This window comes from Euwallacea fornicatus, chromosome 10, assembly GCF_040115645.1.
Source record: "Euwallacea fornicatus isolate EFF26 chromosome 10, ASM4011564v1, whole genome shotgun sequence".
Lineage (NCBI taxonomy): Eukaryota > Metazoa > Arthropoda > Insecta > Coleoptera > Curculionidae > Euwallacea > Euwallacea fornicatus.
In genome coordinates, this window is record NC_089550.1 from 2092829 (window position 1) to 2112492 (window position 19664).

A 19664-nucleotide genomic window follows, 5' to 3' on the forward strand; every position below is an offset into this window, starting at 1 on the left:
AATAGTTATAAATTTCGTAAAAATGCAACACAAACTCAGTTAAATAGTGATGGAAAAATTAATGAAATGAAAAAACTTGTTTCTTGATAAGAAATTGGTTCGTTTTTTATTGTTTGTTCAAAAAAATTCCTCGGTAAACAACTTAAAAATTTTTTTCATGAAAAAAAATAAAATAAAATAAATAAATAAATCAAAATAATCAGTGTTTATAACTTTTGAAAGAAACTTCTTTTCCAGAAAAATGACGAGCCAGGCCGAACATCAGAAGCGACTCAATTTGGAGAGAGCTACCAATTTCATGCGGCAGTACCGAGATCCCAATTCCCGGGAATTGAAAAAGTTATCTGCGAATCAGTTTATGGAGGTTTGGAGTCATTATGATAAAGATGGTAAGTCGCATTTCCTTGAAAGTTCTTCCCATGAAAGAACTTGTTTTGAAAATCACAAGATGCACCAAATGGAAGGAACAACAAATTAAAATTATTTATTCAAATAGGTAATCTGGAGGAATTAAACGCCCGTTTTAGAAAGTGGATTTTACAAGGTTTAACCGCCACAATCGCGGGCCTAACGAGGTAAATTAATGAAACGTCTGTGTTTATTAAGCCAGTTTTACCCACTAATCTGGCGGTTTAATGTAGCCATGTATAGATGAAGAATACGAGAACAAAAGGGGATAATACTTGAATTAAGACAAGGACCAAATAACAGGGGACAGTTGAAGTCCAGCACTTTGAATTTTGAAGTGTAAATAGGGGTTGGAATGTAAGGTATTCTCCTCTCAATCTGTGAGAATATTAAAATATCCACTATCAGGATAAAGCACTCTTAAAAATGACTATACTCAGGGGTCGTTCTATAAAAATAGATACTTAATTAGTAGTACGTATGTACATAAACAAATCCTCAAGCCCATTGACCCCCATAGGAAAGAAAAGAAACTCTGATGAATGAAATTTCGAAGTCATGGAGCAGGCCCAAAAAAATGAAAGCTCCAGGACCTATATTGAGTTCTTCAGTATCTGTCCTGAAAATCTTTACTTGCCGGAAAACTGGGGGAGGGTGTTTCCTCAACTTCCTCTATAAACGTAATTAAATTGTCCAGACTGCGGCAGTGAATTCCGAGGGTCCCTGTCCGAGGTATGTCAAAACTGTGCTGGGAATGGAAATGGAGGGTGAACTCTGCGAGTAAGCCGTAATCGCCTCGTACTTTTTATGGTTACCCTATGGTTGAGTTCCAGTAATGGATAGCCTGAGTTTATTAACCGGATATCCGACAGTTTTTAGATTAAACAAAAAAGGGAGAAAACGTACTTTGCCGCCACTCATTTCACCCAATAATGTAGTGTTTTAAAGCTAGTGGTGGGAGAAAATTATTTGTGATATCGAGTGATTGATCAGTCAAAGTTTTGACGATACTAATTTTATACCTCTCGTAACATAAGGAATATGCAGGGTGTTGTAGGATTGCAGGGCGGTATTTGAGGTGTGTCTTCTCAGGTACGAAATAAAGAAAAAAGTTAATGTAAGCATTTGCCTGACATTGATCGGTGGCAGAGTCACAGGCTGTTAAGTGCTAAGAAAAAAACAGGTTTTTCTTTTATTGTAATTGACCTACTGCACTGTAAGTAGATTGCCTCCTGATAAAGTAGTGCATTTTCTAAGGTCTTATTCCATAAAATTCTTCAGAAAATTTGCTGATACGCCACTAGTAAATTTTAATATTTTTCTTAAGTCCTTCAACATATTATCTAAATTTTATCTATCTTGATTTTTGATCGACTTCCGTTCATTTTCCTCATAAATGAATTAATTTATAAATTTAATCGATCTACGGGCTTCAGGGTCGAAAAGAAATGCTTTTATGTTCGAGGCCGGTAAACATTTCATCTCATCCTCGTAGTGCCGTGCAATTCTAAAACACCCTGTATGCAGTTTTAATCGTGTAATGAGAAATTAAAAAAATATATAAAAAAATAAAAAAGTACTCCTCACCGCGACAATGTTTATACATTGCCGTGACCAGGATTCGAACCTGGGTTACTACGGCCACAACGTAGGGTCCTAACCACTAGACGATCACGGCTACCGAGGACTTATTTGTGGAATTGCTTATGTCATTTATCTTCTACAGGATAATATCAATATTACGCAAAGTATATTGCGATAAAATTATCTAATAACCTTGAATGACACAAAACTTTCACTGAATGAACCTAATCTGCCCGTAACAGTATAAAAAGTGTTACAAATGGTTTTTTAACACTTAATAAACGATTTTTGCGTCGAAAATGCAGTTTGAAAAAGTAAAATTTGAATATTCGGTTTATCAGTGATTTATCTGATAGTATTCAGCTCAATGCAAATTTCAACAAATCGTTCTTTAGACCTCCAAATTGACAAATCTTTTCGTAAAAAGGCACTACGAATAGCTACCCCATCGACAAATCTAATATTTCCCTCTGTGTATTTCACAATTTCGGCTTCAAAAAACATTTCAGATGAACATGATACAACTCTTTTATTTCTTTTACATTTAACCAAAGGTCTACATAGTCGTCAATAATCGTTTGTCGAGCTCGAAGAAAAGGCGTAACGATGTTGAGCAGAAAAACGTTCAATATATAGTGAGATTACAGGCAAGATGGATTGCATTGGAAATATCGATTCCAATACCGTAGAAACTATTTATATTAATCACCAACACCTACTCTTTCTGATCAAACCAAGATGAATGATTGATTGTGCGTTACTACCCCGAAGACGAATGTACGAACGTAAGTTTAGATGTCCTGAATAAGGATAATATAACAAATCGCGTTGTCTCAATTATCATTAATAATCAACCAACAATTACCACGATTCTGGTGGCTTTAAAATTTGGCTAATAGAAATTTCTGAAACCCATGAAATTACTTAAAAATTACTAAATTAGTAACCTTGCCATGCTTTATAGTAGCTACACTTTCGTTATTAAGATCGCATTGGGAAAAACACTGAAAGTTGAAGTACACGAGCATTTTGCCTAAATTTTGTATTACTTCTTCTGCCTACGCCAAATAATTGACGTCACATTCTTCTACATTAGAAGATTAAAATTCTGTTTTTATGTTTAATCTGATTTTTGAATACCTCTTTCCTGGGAATTTGATTTTTTAGAAACCAGGTAAGCCTCTGGTTTGTTGAGCGAAATTTGAAGAAATTGATAGCTAAAAGCAGTTTATACAGGGTGCAACATATTATTATAGAGTTTAAAGGCAATAGTGCCGAAAAAATGGAAACAATGCTAATAGCACTGTCATCAAAAATTCACCATTTTCGATACACAGAGTGGTACATTCTGAATGGTTTTTATAATTTTGTTTTTGCTTGGACACATTTTTATTTAAAGAAATTTGATTAAATTTTGCAAACTGCTTGACATATTTGATAATTGAGTCTGACGATTATTTTTTCTTACTTGTTCCACATTCTTAACCCGCATTCATATATATATTTACAAATTTAGGCATTTAAATTTGGTATTAGAACTTATACAGGGTTGTGCAGAAAATGACACAAAACCTAAAAATGTTGTACAAGACCCAAAAAATATAACACCCTATGTATAGCTACCGACGATTTTATTTTATGATAAAAGGCCTTAAAGAAAATGGGTGTACAAACTTTCAAAAATTCAACTCAAGCAGAAAACACAAAATATGGCGAAAAACGGAAAACAGCCACCCTGCACATCGGAAATGATGCGTTTTTCATCATGCATCTATTAGCATTTTTGTATTATTATACAATCGACCCCTGAAATACCTCCCTGGTATATGTTACGCCGTATATATTTAACATTCTTGTAAAATCCTATTTTTAACCCTCCAAATATTTACAGATGATAGAAAATATTTCAGGTCTTTTGAGAAGAACCTCTGCAAGGCAGCAATAAAATTTTAAAAATTGGGGCTCCATTGAGCCCTTTTCTCAACTTTGTCCAGATGTCTTCATAATCTTTGTTCAATACATCATCTCTAAATCTCCAGTTTCGTCAATTAATCTTTAGACCATCGAGCCAGATTATAACATATACGCGTTTCCTGAAGGATTTACGTCAGTTCTCCTTTGCAAAATTTCGACCGTGTTTTTGTATTGCAGGAAATGGCTACATTGAAGGGACAGAACTAGATGGTTTCCTGAGGGAATTCGTCTCGAGTGCCAACGCCACCGACGTCGGTCCCGAGGTACTATCTCTTTCTTCCAGAATTAAAATGATTTACAAAACTATTTCAGGCGGTTTCAGACGACATGTTGGTGGAACTCAAGGCCTGTTTCATGGAAGCCTATGACGACAACCAAGACGGAAAAATTGATATTCGCGAGGTACCATTAAAATTTCCAACAATTCAGTTTTAATACCAAATCTAATGGGATTCAAATTGTATTCAGAATCGATAAAATTCGGACCTTAATTCCTCGATATCCTCCATTTCAGCTGGCACAATTGCTTCCAATGGAAGAGAACTTTTTGCTCTTGTTCCGCTTCGACAATCCGCTCGAGTCCAGCGTCGAATTTATGAAGGTAAAGTGGATTTCTATGCCCCTACATTAAGTTTGAAATTGGTCTTGCTGGAACCGGATTCTAAGGGAACTAGTCACTCAAATTGCACACAAAAAAAGTGATAATTCTACAACAGCTCCTGCTCACAAATCTCATTTTTATGTTTATGCCCTGCCATGAAAAGAGAAACGACTGTTTTCTTTGAGGTTTAAGGGAGGTGTTCTAATCCTATTACCTCATCAAAGCACGCAGTAAAAGAGGGACAAGATAGATTTGGGACTGTGTCCTGGGACTTTATTATGTTTTCTTGTCTAAGTAAGGTTTTTCCACCGCCTATAATAACAAGGAATATTTCAGATTTGGAGGGAATACGACACTGATGGAAGTGGGTATATCGAGGCTGATGAGTTGAAGGTGAGTGAAGGAACACTAACTGGTGCTGCTGATTAATACATCGCATGAAACCTTTTTTTGAAGGGGATATTGGGAGAGGAAGTTGGTAGAGAGGGTAACGTTATTTGTTGTTGATTTTCCAGAACTTCCTGCGGGATTTGCTGAAGGAGGCAAAGAAAATAAACGACGTCTCCGAGGATAAATTGATCGAGTACACTGATACAATGGTTAGTGGCAAGTTTTACATCACAAACTTCTACAAGAAAACATAATTTATTATCTAAATTTCGATTCTAGCTCCAGGTATTTGACGCGAACAAGGATGGACGTCTTCAGCTCTCGGAAATGGCCAAGTACGTGTCTAGTACAGCTACGTGCGATTATATTGACGTTTTCCTATTTTCTAGGCTGCTTCCAGTTAAAGAAAATTTCCTATGCCGACAAGTTTTCAAGGTGACTGCTTAGCCATTGAACATACTTGCATTTTGCCTTTCTCCCACATGACTAATTTTATATATTCAAATTTCTATACCTTTTTATACTGCAAGTAGTTTTTCTGTCTTTCACGTTTACACACAATGACCAAGCAATATTTTTTTGTTTATTTATATATGCAAATAGCCAGTAATTGCGTAAGATAGGGTGTCCCATTAAGACAAGTTATTTCAAAAATTGAAAAAACGCATTTTGTTTTTTTAAAAATTTCAGATGTTTTTATTGCCACAAAGTGTACAGACGTGGAGGTCATTGATGAAACACAACATCCCATAAATGACCTCCTCGTGTCTGATATCTTCCACGAAATTTTCGATGACATTTTGGCATAGTTTCATTTCATCAACGACACCCTGAATCTCGTCTTTCACTTCACGAGTTGTTCTTGTGTCATTGGCATAAACCTTCCGTTAAAAAAAAAAAAAATCCGACGGCGTCAAATCGCATGATCGCGGTGGCCACATCGCAGCGGCGCGGGGTAACGTTCTTAAAATTTCGTCTTCAACTATTCTATCATTATTTGTACTGGGACACCCTATAGCAGAAATGCGTATGGAAACTATAGAGACCTATAGGTTCGCTAACTTTCTCTCCAAACGTGATGGACGAAGAGAATTTTTGGGGTGTGGAACACTTGGAATACCACGCCAAGTTAAAAAGATCGATTTTCGTCATCGCTTAGTGAGATTCATTGAGAACATGTTTCGGTGGGTGGACCAACAAAATACCTCTTTAGCTAGCTTACACTGGGCACTAACTTTAGCCTGGTAATTGTATGGAAATGGATGGCTTAAATTTTTTTTTAGTAATGCCTGACTTTCAATATGTTATGAGGTGATAGTCTTTTACAGGATAATAAATAACAAAACCGCTTAACCCCAGATATAAAAAGCCGCCGTGTCGTGTAAATTCTGGTCTGTGTTGGCTTACTTCTTCCCCGTAGATGAGCGACTTCAGGACTCTATTGCGTAACTCGGTGTTCGAGAATAATAATTGAGAAATTGATTTTTTCTCAAAGTTACAGAAACGTGATAAATCGTGACTAAAAGCTGTCTTTTTCGTAATCAAACATAGCATGAAGTTCTTTATAAAGATACTTCAAGTTTTAAGCCCAAAAGTCGCAGCTACAGCTTATGTGAAGCAAGGAGGAAATGTTGAGTCTAGGATTGCTATGAGAATTACTTCAAGTATTTTAGGAAGTCGGGGAATTTCTAAGGTTTTTTCGTTTGTGACAAAGAATAGTTTCCTTAAGAATTACTGTTTGAAGCATGACGCATTCTGCTCCCAAATAATCTTGTTCATTAGCTTCCTTTACGATCGCTGGCCTATAGCTCACTATAGCTACAACAATCTACAATAAATCACGATTTAAACTAACTAATAAAATTACTAATTAACTTAACACGAACCAAAACACCAAATAGCTCCCTTGTGGCTGTCTCTCTTCGCACTTTTCGAGCACTACCACGTGAATAATAACCTCATTACCTTCTAGTGGCATAAAGATTTTGTTACAGATACAAATTTGAAATATTGCCCATTAGTGCTATTAATTACTTGAATTTGTATCTGTGTAAATCCATAAATCTGACCTATTTAAAGCTAGTATCTAACCTAGCTGCACGGCTTTATCTATCTATCTGTGTGGCGCTACTTTTAGGAGGGATTCGAAGTAAGTAAAATATCTGTTATTTGTGTAAAATAGAGATTGTTGGCCTGATTATGAAGTTCCAGGTGTATGAATTGACTGAGGCCAACCATCGCTGTTTCGAGTTACATGTCTTGAAGTTATTCGTTTCGTTCAATTTTTTGTTGAAGATAATGAGCAGAGCTGTCGCTTTGAGAAAACGGTCAACCAACCATCATACGAGGATAGTCCTAGAAGTACCCGAACTAATGCTAAACGAAAAAAAAAGGAAAATATTACATTATTTCTCAATATAGTTTCCTTTGACACTGACGAACCTTTTCCAGCGATGTTCTGTGGCCTCTATATAAGCTTAGAATGTTTCAAAATGGGCAACAACCTCGGGTTCCACCTTTTCGTTATTGGCAAACTCCTTTCCAATGAACCATTTTATCAAGTTTGAAAATAGAAAAAAATCTAAGGGGGTCAAATCTGGCGGATAGGGTTGCCATATGTTGTCGCTTTTTTGTAATTTCCTCGCTCAAACACTGCAATAAATTTTTATAATATTCTCCACTTACGGAGCACCCTCAAACTTAATACAAAAGTTTTTCAAAGTTATATCTTCGTAATACAGGAAAATTTTAAAGAAATAAATCACCATATACATGTCAAGTCGGGTACTTCTGGGATTATCCTCGTACTTTTGGACCTTCATTAAAAGATTTTCAGCCTGAATTAATCTGCACTAAATTGTTTGTCACCTCTTTTCACTTCTGTGCTTCTGTAGGTGCTCCAGCACTGGCACTGCATGCTTATGCATAAGCATGCTCTCTTATAAGCTGTACCATGTGCCCTTGTTCTTAGTGGTTTCCCAAAGAAAAAGTCAGAAATCGTATAAAAATCTGTGATAAACGTGACACACATTTCAAAACCGCAACAAAACTCTAAAATAAGCGAGCAGCCTCTGGAGGCCTCTAAAATCAACAAAGTAAAAATAAGCAGGATTCTGTCTCTGGTCCAGTATAAAGTTTTCTAATCAGTTTTCTCTTCGTGTCTTTGGTGTAAAATTGAAGTTTCAATTAAACTGATATCGCGAAACTTAACGGGTTTTCAGTTTTTACTCTTCTCTGATTATTTTGATTTTAATTCAATTTATTCTCTTCGGTTTCCTGTAGGGCGCTACGAAGCTCACTAAGGACGACATCGAACGAGTATTTGCACTTTATGACAGGGTAAAAAATCTGATTTATGTAGACAAAAGCATGTTATTTATATGGTGATTTTCAGGACAACAATGGTACAATAGAAAACGAGGAGCTGAGAGGATTCCTGAAAGACCTACTAGAACTCGTTAAAAAGGTGGGTAGTCTAGATGTTACCAGCAGAAAATAAATCGTAAATTAAAAAATTTCTCTAGAAAAAAATCATAAGAAGCTTCTGAATAACCTAGGGAGATATTGAGTCTCTTCTACCAAATGTTCAGACTCCCGATTTGATTCCGAGTTTCTTGATTTTTGCGGTTGGTGCATATATGTAGGTTTCAATTATGTTTCTTACAAGTTTCTAAAACTCGATTTTCCACTATGCAACACCCTATATATTAGTGAAGACTTTGAGTCTACCAATTACATGGAATGTTTCTCTATAGCTGGGTTTGCTAGTAAATATTTGAGACTCCGCAACTCAGATTTCTCACATCAAACCCCCAGTGCAGTGTGAGATATTTAGAACATAAAGACTCATGAGAACGTCTTCCGTTTGAAATTCTTCAGATTTTCTCATGTATATTTTTAAGTCTATTGCGCAGACTCTGCCCCCTCTAGCTCCTTCGAACCATTTTATTTAATTATATATTAATAATATTACACATAATATGCAATTAAATAAATAAACAAATATTATGGATGATAGGTGCCGCCCTCGCGGCGCTAATAAACCTTTTTACCGCTTTAGCTGCCCTTCATGCCTCTGTAAGCTTCAAATCGCCCTCATGTGTCCGTTCTAAAGTCTTAAGTGCTCTCAATCTGATGCTCATGAGCCACGAGTGACCTTTCATTAAGTTTTATTAACCTGAACTTTATATTCTTTTGGGCGGTCTGCAGAGTCGCTTTGATACGCTTTTCGTGATTAAAAAATTCCTTTATGAACAAGGCAGTCTCTAATTTCTTTTCTAAGGCTAACGACTTTCAAGTGATTTATGGGTCAAGTGCAGTCATGGACAATTTTGAAATTTTATCGCGGATATCTCAGGAACCTATGGAGAAACAGAGGAACTTTCAATAAGGTCTTCTACGCTTCCGCTTTGCAGCTCTTATTTTGATTTCTTCTTTTTCTTTTGCGAAATTGCACATTTTTTATCGCCGATACCTCGGTAAGACGTGGAGCACTTCCCTTGGAGAATACCTAAAATCAATCAATAAAACCTGTATGCACTCTAGAACTCTGAATAACCGCTTTGCAGCACCTATTTTGGTTCTTGAGATCTGCGGTCGCCCTGATACCTGTTTTTGCCACTTTTCAAAATTTGAACGCCGATATTTCGGGAAGACGAAGAGTACCCACCTCCGTGTTTCTCAATGAATCAATTCAAATTTTTTCCTGGTGATCCGAGATACCTAAGGCTGCAATCCCTCATGAACCATTTTAAACCGAGAGGGAAACTAGGTTTTTAAATTTCCTTGAATACTACTCCAAAGATGTGTTAGTCTGCGGGTCCAATAATGCCCTTAGAAAAACGTTCACCTGCGTCACTGTTTCATGACAACCTGGCCTTGGACGTGATACATCAGATCGTGGTCAGATTTTTTTCGGATCATTGGATTACTGTAACAGTAATATTTTTCCGCAGGATTACGACGCTCAAGATCTGCAAGACTTCGAAGAAACCATCCTCAGAGGTGTGGATTACAACCAAGACGGCAAAATTAACAAAAAAGAACTGACCATGATCCTCCTGGCCATTGCGAAGCACAATCAAGAAGAGGAGCCTGCCGCATAAGCTGCTGAGGGGGCCGAACTCTTAGTACTAAGGTTTTAAAGTTGCCAATTTATCGACGTTACTATAGCACAAATTGTTTGAAAGTTAAGCGGTTTTTTTGTATTAGAAGCTAAGTCAAGAAGCATCAGTAAGGTCATCATCGAGCTGCCTTTGAAGCCGAAGGAGGCCTGCGCTTCTTTTTATAAGAGAAACATATCTTTTGAACTCGAAAGAAGGCAGTAAAGTTCGAAGAAATGACCAGGCCTTGGTAGCTCAGAAGGCATAGTTTACGTGTAGAAAAACTATTAAATGTTAGAATATAAACACCAGTTTGAAACACCAATCTCGAAAATATTATTTGTTGTTATATACAGGAGTATTTGGATTGGAACCTTATTAAGTGAGTGAGATGATTTTTTAACTTGAAATAGTCATGTCTGGCAGATCAGCAAATTGATCTTTGATCAGGAATGTAACAAACCTGAGATCTAATGTTCCTTCTGTAATGTAAAAATCCCTACTTTAATCTCAAGCTAATAAACGTTATTATATCTCCTTTATTCTAGTGTAAGGTTCATATAGCTTCTCTCGTTGCTATCACCATAAAAGACTTGCTCTCTGTATTTGTTAAGGTTATTAAATCTAATATATTTTCACAATCACTAATGTACTAATAAATTATTTATTTCCTACACAGTGTGTACATAAAGTATGGAATAAGATCATTTTCTCGGTGTGGAATTAAAACAATAAAAAATGTTGTGCACTTCAGCTTTAGTTTAAATTCCATATAGTTTTGTTGGATAATATTACCTGTAACGTCATCATATATGACGTCAGTGTTAAATTTTTTTAATGGTTTTTGATCATTTTCTGTGGAAAGGAACACGTTTTTACGTACGGGACATAAAACATTTTTATTAGCTGCATAAGAATTTTTTGGAAAAATTCTCAAAAACATTTTTCCTTGCTTTACCTAACGGTAAAAAATAGGCCTCCACTAAGTGGATCCGCATAGTCTTTCTTAAGTTTAAAAAGTGCCCTCTTTGACGTAAAATTATTAACAAAAATATATTTTTTTATTTCACGCTGACGTCATATCTGGAACAATGATGACATCATAGCTAATAATATCCAACCAAAATATGTGGAATTTTGAACTCAAATGGAAGTATCCAACCTTCTTCCGTTATTTTAATTCCAGACCGAAAATATCAGTTTATTTCATTCTTTCTGTACACACTGTATAATTACTTACTAAGACTTAATATAGTTCTATTTTTGTTGAAGAATATGCTGATTTATTTTTGTATTATATGACTGTTGTGCACAAATGTATACTTACGTCTTACTCTCAAGGAAATCGGATTAAGTGTTGATTGTTTAATTTACTTTCGAGTATTTTCACACAAGTTCCAAATGTAGCTTTCTCTTATTATCCAGAGTATAATGTATCATCACGCAGATATTTCCGAGCACAACAGTGCTATGCACAATAATAAAAATATGCTAACAAGTCCATGGTCAATAACGCATCATTCTCGATATACAAATTATTTTTATTTTAAGGAATTTGTTTGAGTGTTACGAATTGCTTCAGATGCATCCGGTTGATGACTCAACCGGATGATTATTTTTTCCTTACTGTTTCAACATTTTTAATTTGCATCGATAGATATTTTTAGAAATTCTACGAAAACAGTGAAAGATACGAAAATATTGCAAAAGACACAAAAACTAAAGAATTGAAGTAGGAATTTTAATTTAGTCTAGGAATTCATACAGTGGGCTCCAAAAAAGATGCAAAGCATTAAATAATATACGACCCAAAAAAGCATAACACCCTCTATATACTCACCGACGATTTTAATTTTTTGTTGTAAAGGGTCTTAAAGAAGATACGTGCATGAAATTTTAAAAGTTTAACTAAAGCAGAAAAATGCAAAATATATTCAATATATTCAGTGAACCTTTGCGATCCTGTTTGTCGAAGAAAATTCGCTTTCCACTATGGATCTATTAATAATTTTTTTAATAATTCGCAGAGAACCATGGCCCCCTAAAATATCTCCATGGTGACACGTTACACCCTGTAGAGTTTCCTAATATAAATAAATTTCTTAAGCCTGCTCATATTTTTTAGGAAATTTGTAGAAGCTGCTTCAAGATAGATAGGTGTAAGCAAGTTGTCCATGAAGTTACTATTCACAAATTCGAATTTAGCTCTAAAAGTGTTAACAAACTTTTAAGACTTATTTCAATTCATATCAAAAATTGAAAAAAGTAGCAGCAGAATTGTTCGTATTTAAGAAAGAAATTCATTGATTTTTTATTAAGTTGTAAAATTAAACGACTGCAAATGCATCTTCTAGTTTAATTTCTCCACCGGAAAGCCGCAATTCAATCTATAACATCTAATTCGTTATGCAGATCTATTATGTGATGACTTTTATATCTCATTCACAAATTAATTATAATCCTCCACTCGCTCCACTTTTTCCACTTTGTGTCCGCATCTGTTACAAATCTGCTTCTCCACTTTCAAATCGTTGATGGTCAAGTTCAACTGGTGATCTACAGATTTGGAGCGATTGTGGCGGATCGGGGACACCTCCAAGTTGTCTTTTTGGGGAGAATGGGAGCCGCTCGTATTGTCGTTTTCTGGAATTCCAAATTGGAAAAATTGAGTTTTTTTGCTGAAATTTTAGTGGAAGTATGTGAATTTGCGGAGAAGCGTTTGAAGGAAAATTGCCCATAAGGGGAAGGCAGTTCGAATCGAGAAATAGGACTATGAGTTCCATGGGAGGAAATGAGAATATGCTGAAAATTTAGGTAAAACCATTGGAACTTATGAATAACGTCCCCATTGGAATTACTAAGCAAATTATTTTAATAATGAATTCCCTCTCTTTTTCTGATATCTGTTCATAACCAAGGATTTTTGGATATAACTACTTCCTATGAATTTGATGGTCAATTTCAAGGCAAAAATTCAGATTTCTGTGTGAAAAAAAGCATGCAAGATGCTCTAAAATTGCACTTCTTTATTTGGTGGTAATGAGAACATTCATTTTTAAAGAAAACTAGATACTACATGATTCTGATGTTGACTATTAAAACCCAAATAATCCACTGATAAAATAAAAAAAATAATTTTATCACTTTTGTTCATTTCCTCATTCATATTTCATTATCAATTATCAACATTTAGACGTTCAAACATCGAAGTACGTTGTTTTTTGTATATTCACCATTCTTAACATCCTTGCAATTGTAATAGCTCCACTGGAGCAAATTTTCAAAATTTGAGGCCTACTGATCCTTCATTAACACTGGGAAAGTCACCCTCAAGGATAAACCAAAAACTCTTCCCAGATCGGAAGAGAACTTTCACAAAACTAGTGAACTGGATGACCTATATGAATTTGGATTTGGTGCAACTATACCTGAACCACTACTAGTCTTCTCCTCAGGTTCTGCAGAATCCTCCACCACAGGCAGGTTATTGCTCCCACTCTTCTGTGTTGGAGACGTCTCTATTCCATGGAATAAGTCCAAGCGAGAGTCCAAAGAAAACTGTTTTCCAGACATAAGAATGCCTTTAATTCTCCTCCTCATTGCTGAAAACGTGCCAAATTTGATTTATAAAAGGATTAAGCAAAGCAAAAGTACCAGGGCTGTCTTGAGCATCTTTCCTGAACTTAATGGTCTTCGTGAACTGTTCCAGGACATCTCCTTGGTCGTAAATGGCAGCAAATGAAGCGTTTACGATTTTTGGAGACATGGGAACGTTGGATAAAAGCAAACTGGAGCCGAAGTTCTCATTTTTTTCTTTAATTTCTAGCAGAGAGATAAGTAAAGAATTCATGTAAAGCTTTTAAATCCACCACCAAGACTAACGAGGAAAGGTTGATTTACCATTAACCATAAAGGAAATTAGAACTAAAGATAAACTAATTGAAATAAAAATTAATTTAATTAAAAAAAACTACTAGTTTCTGTAATTTCCATGAAAACTCCGCAATATGTTAAGCACCCGATACGGCCACAATTTCTTGTCTTTGGTATCCATCAAGGCATTTATCCCCCCCAAATTTTAATCCCCGTTTATCGCCCTGCCTAGGCAAACATTGGTCTAAATCCACATAACAAAAATTAAAGCATAATACAAAATACATTTCTCTTTCATACCTCCTAAGGGCACTTTCGCCCTTCTCAAGTACTTCTCCCTCTCCTGCAAAATTTCATTAGCCACTCTCACGATCTCTTTCCAATCTTTTACTATGTCGTCCAAGGTGCTCCTAGGAGAAGACACAGTAAACCGAATAACATATTTCCCCTTCAGATTTGCTGGCACGCAATGAATGTTCCCCCTTGAATTTAGCCTAAAAACCACTCATTTAAAGACCCATAAATCAGGAATTCTAAGTACCTTTTGCAGAGGGCTTCTGTGATGAAATTATCCCCCACCAGCCTGAAGACAACCAAACCAAGATATCTTTTTGCGGGGATTTCGAATCTAGGGTCCCCCCTCACGAAAGATTCGAATTTTTCGGCTAAAACCACCCCTTTCCTGATATGCTCCTGCAGCCCTGCTATTCCGTAATTGCGGATGACAAACCAGAGCTTGAGGGAGCGAAAGCGTTTGCTCAGAGGGATTTGCCAGTGCTGAAATAAGTGTTGAAATATATTTTTTAAAGGCATTTCACAAGGGTATTTACCATATAATCGATTGCTAGACCTAAAGGAAAATCGGCGAATCAATAATATAGCAAAATTGGTTCACATGGTTACCTGAATACTCATGGGTGAGATACAGAGGGTTGACGTTGAAGGCTCCGTGCAAAGCACTGCTATTTTTCACCCTGGAAGTTCCTAAGTTGTGATACAATAACTTTTCTGGGAATCTTTCTCATTATTACCACATGGCTGTACAGTCGAAATGTACCATCAACCATTTCGAAGGGTTGAACGCAATAGAATTGGCCTTTTCCACGCCCTTGAGCCATGTCCGGTACTCTGGGCATATAAAAGAGGATCCTGCGTAAGCTGCGTCCACATGACACCACAATAGTTCGTTATAGCACACCTCAGTGATTTCTTCCAGGTTATCGAATGCGCAGGAGCCAGTTGTACCCAAAGTAGCGCAAACCTGGATAAAATTAAAATAGTCAGAGAAAAACGAACCAAAAAATTGGAAAATTAAATATCTCCAATATCGTAAGAGACATAAAGTGAAGCCTCGGTTTGGAAGGGAGTACAGGTATATAGGAAAATCAAGATGTACAGGGGGTTCTGAAAAGGTTGTGCCAAACATAAGGAGGTTATTTTCGGTAAATAATTGTCGCTTAGAAACCTCTGGTAAGTTGTAGAAATAAAAAGGATTGGAAAGTTTTAAGACCATTACAACACTGAAAATATATCCCCCAGAGCCAATTCCCGATCGTCACAGGTCGTTCCCTCGGATATCCAGGGTTTATAGTGGATGGGCGCTTCGGTGAATCCCATGCTATTCAGTCGCAATAACGACAAGTTAGGTGGTTTTTTGAAGATTTTCGTCACGAAAAAAAGTAGTACTCAAATAACTGGAAATATTTTAATTTTAATTTGTCTTCCAGTACAAACTTTTCGACATTCCCCTGTATCCAAACAGCACTACTTTAGAGTCTTCCCTTTTTCTAAAAACCATCTATGTGGGGAATTTATTTCCAAAGGGGATTATCGTTGGTATCTATCTGAAAGTTTCCCCAGAAATAAATAATTGGTCAAATCTCCTTAGAGTGATTGAGCTGCCCGAAGATTTAAATCCCTTGTTTGTAATTAATGCTGCCGCTTGATTTGTTCCGATGACTTATATTCCCTTCCATCAGATAAAAGCCTTCTGGACCTCGAGATAAATTACATTTCTCTCAAAGAAAACTCACCCAAAAAGGTATTAATCCAGCCTCGCGGTCTTGCATGATGATTTTCAGTAGCTTGTCACCCCTCATGGAGAAGTTTTCGTCGCACTCTATGTAGCGCAAGGTAACCAGCCCTATAAGGGCTGCCTTTTCCACACTAAAGATGTATTTTTAATTTGGATTTATGGGTTATAATTAAGACAAACCTGGAATGTGCCTGGTCTGAGCAATAAGCCACCAACTTGCCATTTATCTCGTGCTTATTTGCATCTGGATAGAGGTCTTCATACATTTTTATTGCCACAAATCTCCCTGCCAATAGGCTTATTAACGTGCACTCACTGGCAGTAGTCTATGGAGGAAAAAGTTGTATCAAAAAATTTGTTTCATACAGATTCATTAGTACCTGAATTACACCCCCGCCGTCACCGCCCTTGCGATGCAAAAATTCCTCAGGTAAACCAATCATTTTCCCCAGCCAATTCATAACCACCATTTCAAGTTCAGTGCAAACAGGACTGGATGCCTAAAACGCACTTTAAGGCAGTAATTTGGGAGGTAAATAATAACTTACCCAAGTAAACCCCAGGCAGTTAATGGCATTACTCAACATCTCTCCCAACATGGAGGGATAGCTGTTGAGTGCGGGAAAGTAGGCGTGCATATGAGGACTTTGCCAATGAGTTACTCCGGGCATTATAACTTTTTCCACATCCTTGAAGATGGAAGTCCAGGACTCGCCCTTGACGGGGGCCGAATCCGGGATTAAATCCCGGATGAAACCCGGCTTCTTGTCGGGGAATACGCGACGATCCCGGATGTTTTCGAGGTAGTCTGCTATGTAGTCGATTAGCTCTTTACCTTGATTCAAATTGAATGAGCCTATAGGTAATGTTACAGTGAAATGTTCATTTTTAGTATCAAATTTACTCTTAAATTGGCGGATTCAGTAGTTTTCTGGACTTCATACTGAACGACGAAATAGAACAATTCAAGCAAATAAATGCAATAATACAATGTTTTTCCTTTTTAATGCAGACTTCCGTCCGAAAATTGTGAAAAATGTTTTCTTGATTTGGTGGTGAATGGAACCTTATCAAAAAAAATTCTTAAGCTTGGAAGAGTAGTAAAAATCGCCATTATACAGTGTGTCCATGTAGGGTTGGCCAACATATAGTTAGACGAAAATCGCGGTTGAAACAGTTAAGTTTCAAGTTATATGAAAAGATGCATAAATAACAAAGATTGTTTCACGGGTTAAATGAAGATCTATACCGACGCAACAAACAAAGAAAAACCTAAACCATGATCATGAGTTGCAATAGATATTAAACTTGTGTAAGATGAAAATCTAATACCTTCAATATTCTCTAGATAATTTGGAGATAAAATTGTTCCAACATCAGCCTGCGTTGCTGTGTAAATCTGGATCAACAGATCCATAAACGTCAATTCTGGAATCGTGTAAGTGTTCAATAATATGGAAATCGAGTAATATGTTTCGCGTCTTTTATATTATGTTTAAATGTGTGTGAATTTTATTTCCTGACGCCAGCAATTGTAAAAGCAATTTCGGGATCTATGAATTATCTATGGTAATACGTCTCCGTCTCAAAATGCAAAGAAACTACTTACTGCAGGCCCAAATACAAGCCCCACGATAAGACGCAACTAGAAATAGAATATTATTAATTTTTCTGTTACTGCCCCCTAATAATAATTAACCAATATTGCACATGAGAATAAACCCTCAACTCGGCTTGAAATAAATTAAATTACGATGATTAAGATTTAGTGAAGGGAAGTACTAATAGAAGATATAGTGCTCCTTTACCATAGGAAATCTTCCGAATTATTTGTATGAAAATTTAAAAAATTGAGCTATATCTCCATATTTCCAAACACCTAAAAAGCGTTAATCGTTATTAAAATTTAAGCGAATTTTTTTAAGTATATTTAATTGGGAGGGGGAGAGGTATTACATAAGAACTGAATTGCTAAGAGTACATATAGTATCCAAATTGTACTTTGGAAAACTTAGTTTCGACCTTAAAAGACTATAGAGCAATACTTTCAGCAATTCGATGGTACTATTCCTCAGCTGAAAAGTATAGGAAAACAAAGTACCTATTCGAATCGGATATCTGTAGAAGGTACGAATTGTTAGTTTTTTCAAATTTAGATATTGCCTCAGGATCAGTTTCAGTGACATGAAAGAGAATAATAAATCTGTGCTATAACAGAGGAAATGTCTTATATATACAGGGTGTTTCAAAATTGCGGCACTATTTGAAAATGGTCGGTTACACTAATATGTAATTTGTTTTAAATGAAGCGCAAGAAGCTCTACGATCCTAATGCCCTAGAACCGGAATCCGTTTAGGTTTTAAAAAGTCAAGCAAAAATAATCAAAGAATCCTGGAATTCCGAAATTCAAAAAAAAAAAAAAATTCAGGGTCCGTAAATTTGATTGAATTTATAAATTAATTAATTTCTGAGGAAACCGAACAGAATTCGACCGAAAATCAAGGAAGATCAAATATCGCTAATAGATTGAAGAACTTAGGAAAAATATTAAAATTCACCAGGGGCGTACCAGCAAATTTTTAAAAGGATTTTATGGACTGGAAGCTCAGGAAAAATATAATTCTATATCATACTAGAAAGTAATCTACTGTCGTATTACAGTGCAATTATGAAACGCTCTGTATCACATATTCGAAGAAACTGTAGTAGCGCTCTATCTTACCTTGTATTCGAAATTCTTCGCTGTTCATACTTCCTACAACAAAAACATAAATTTAAATTATGTTTAATATAGGCAGAAAGGGATTAACAGGAGAACTCTCACCAACGATTGCAAACAGCAGAAAGGTTTTTTTATAGCAATATACAATAGAAATATGATCTCGTAAACTGATATCGCACCTCTGTGGTTCTTTTTTATATTAGTTAAATTAAGGTAATCCAATTTATAGTGACATAGTCTAGATTAAATCCAATCAATTCACTTCATGAAAAACAACAGGAAAGGAAACAGTTTGGAGGGGGAAAGTAGAGCTAAAAAATTAATTAGCAAGGAAGAGCGGATATGAGAAGTTGGCAATACCAAAAAATTGTGGAAATGTGGAAAAATGGAGTAAAATTTTACCTAAAATAACTTGAAGTTGAACGGTAAAAACAGGGCACAACACGCCGGAGTTGAATCACTGAAGCCAAATAGCTAACTGAAAGAAGCAACAAGTTGCGCTAACACGCTCTTATATAGGGCTTCCTCCTGCCCATGGAGCCCCCTACTAACAAGCTTTTTTGTATCTCAAATCTATATAATTTAGGACGACTCAGACATAATGCGACTCAGACATTTGATTGGAACGCATATAATTGGAAAAAACGATGTATCTGAAGCGTAATTCATAAAGAAAAAGTTTACTAAAATGCACTTAGACATGAAATTAAATCTCCTCATTGATGAAACTACACTCACTTTCATATGATATGCACCACTCAATAATAATAATAATGATAATAATAATTAAGTCTTGTAATTTTGGCAAAGTGATGCTTCGTGACCGAGCATCAAATGATCAGAGTTTCACTATAAAAAAAAAATTAATTAAAATGTTAATAATGTTCTCTTCGTGGCATGCTTTGCAACAAACGATCAATATCCTCCTGAGGTGTTTCATTCCATGCTACCTCAAGGTGATGTCGTAGATTGTC

The 19664-nt window shown here is 36.0% G+C and overlaps 2 protein-coding genes and 1 non-coding gene across 9 annotated transcripts in view; 1 reads left to right on the plus strand and 2 right to left on the minus strand.

Moving 5' to 3' along the window:
* The window catches only part of Cbp53E (Calbindin 53E), a 61682-nt gene extending 49277 nt beyond the window's left edge, over positions 1 to 12405 (plus strand). For 4 of the 5 annotated variants that reach the window (XM_066286696.1, XM_066286697.1, XM_066286698.1 and 1 more), the window contains 12 exons: positions 238 to 389; positions 4144 to 4229; positions 4279 to 4368; positions 4481 to 4567; positions 4904 to 4960; positions 5083 to 5166; positions 5237 to 5292; positions 5347 to 5392; positions 7095 to 7106; positions 8240 to 8296; positions 8352 to 8423; positions 9913 to 12405. In XM_066286696.1, the coding sequence (XP_066142793.1) occupies positions 242 to 389; positions 4144 to 4229; positions 4279 to 4368; positions 4481 to 4567; positions 4904 to 4960; positions 5083 to 5166; positions 5237 to 5292; positions 5347 to 5392; positions 7095 to 7106; positions 8240 to 8296; positions 8352 to 8423; positions 9913 to 10062 (945 nt within the window). In that variant the 5' untranslated portion in view covers positions 238 to 241 and the 3' untranslated portion in view covers positions 10063 to 12405. The remainder of the gene's footprint in view (positions 1 to 237; positions 390 to 4143; positions 4230 to 4278; positions 4369 to 4480; positions 4568 to 4903; positions 4961 to 5082; positions 5167 to 5236; positions 5293 to 5346; positions 5393 to 7094; positions 7107 to 8239; positions 8297 to 8351; positions 8424 to 9912) is intronic. The other variant, XM_066286700.1, reaches the window with a different exon arrangement.
* On the minus strand, positions 2015 to 2086 carry TRNAH-GUG (transfer RNA histidin (anticodon GUG)). The gene has a single exon. It is a non-coding gene; the product is annotated as a tRNA-His (tRNA).
* Hdc (histidine decarboxylase) lies at positions 12399 to 19158 on the minus strand. 3 transcript variants are annotated; one of them, XM_066286689.1, is made up of 14 exons: positions 19093 to 19158; positions 18691 to 18723; positions 16516 to 16802; positions 16348 to 16467; positions 16148 to 16293; positions 15966 to 16098; positions 14964 to 15193; positions 14836 to 14906; positions 14763 to 14782; positions 14474 to 14709; positions 14233 to 14426; positions 13714 to 13881; positions 13488 to 13661; positions 12399 to 12702 (listed from the first exon to the last, which is right to left on the minus strand). In XM_066286689.1, exons 2-14 carry the CDS (start codon positions 18716 to 18718, stop codon positions 12509 to 12511), a joined length of 2001 nt encoding a protein of 666 aa, XP_066142786.1. In that variant the 5' UTR covers positions 18719 to 18723; positions 19093 to 19158; the 3' UTR covers positions 12399 to 12508. The 3 variants fall into 3 exon arrangements, with proteins under 3 accessions (XP_066142786.1, XP_066142787.1, XP_066142788.1); XM_066286690.1 differs by lacking the exon at positions 19093 to 19158 and adding an exon at positions 18793 to 18848; XM_066286691.1 differs by lacking the exons at positions 12399 to 12702; positions 13488 to 13661; positions 13714 to 13881; positions 19093 to 19158 and adding an exon at positions 13903 to 14176 and having other exon boundaries at positions 18691 to 19057.
* Positions 19159 to 19664: the final 506 nt, after the last annotated feature.

Coding starts and splice junctions, on each gene's coding strand:
- Hdc (XM_066286689.1), bottom strand. CDS start 18,718: ATGAACAGCGAAGAATTTCGAATACAAG. Junction 14,710..14,762: donor GTCTAGCAATCGATTATATG/GTAAATACCCTT, acceptor CACTTATTTCAG/CACTGGCAAATCCCTCTGAG. Junction 13,882..14,232: donor GGCGAAAGTGCCCTTAGGAG/GTATGAAAGAGA, acceptor TCTCTCTGCTAG/AAATTAAAGAAAAAAATGAG.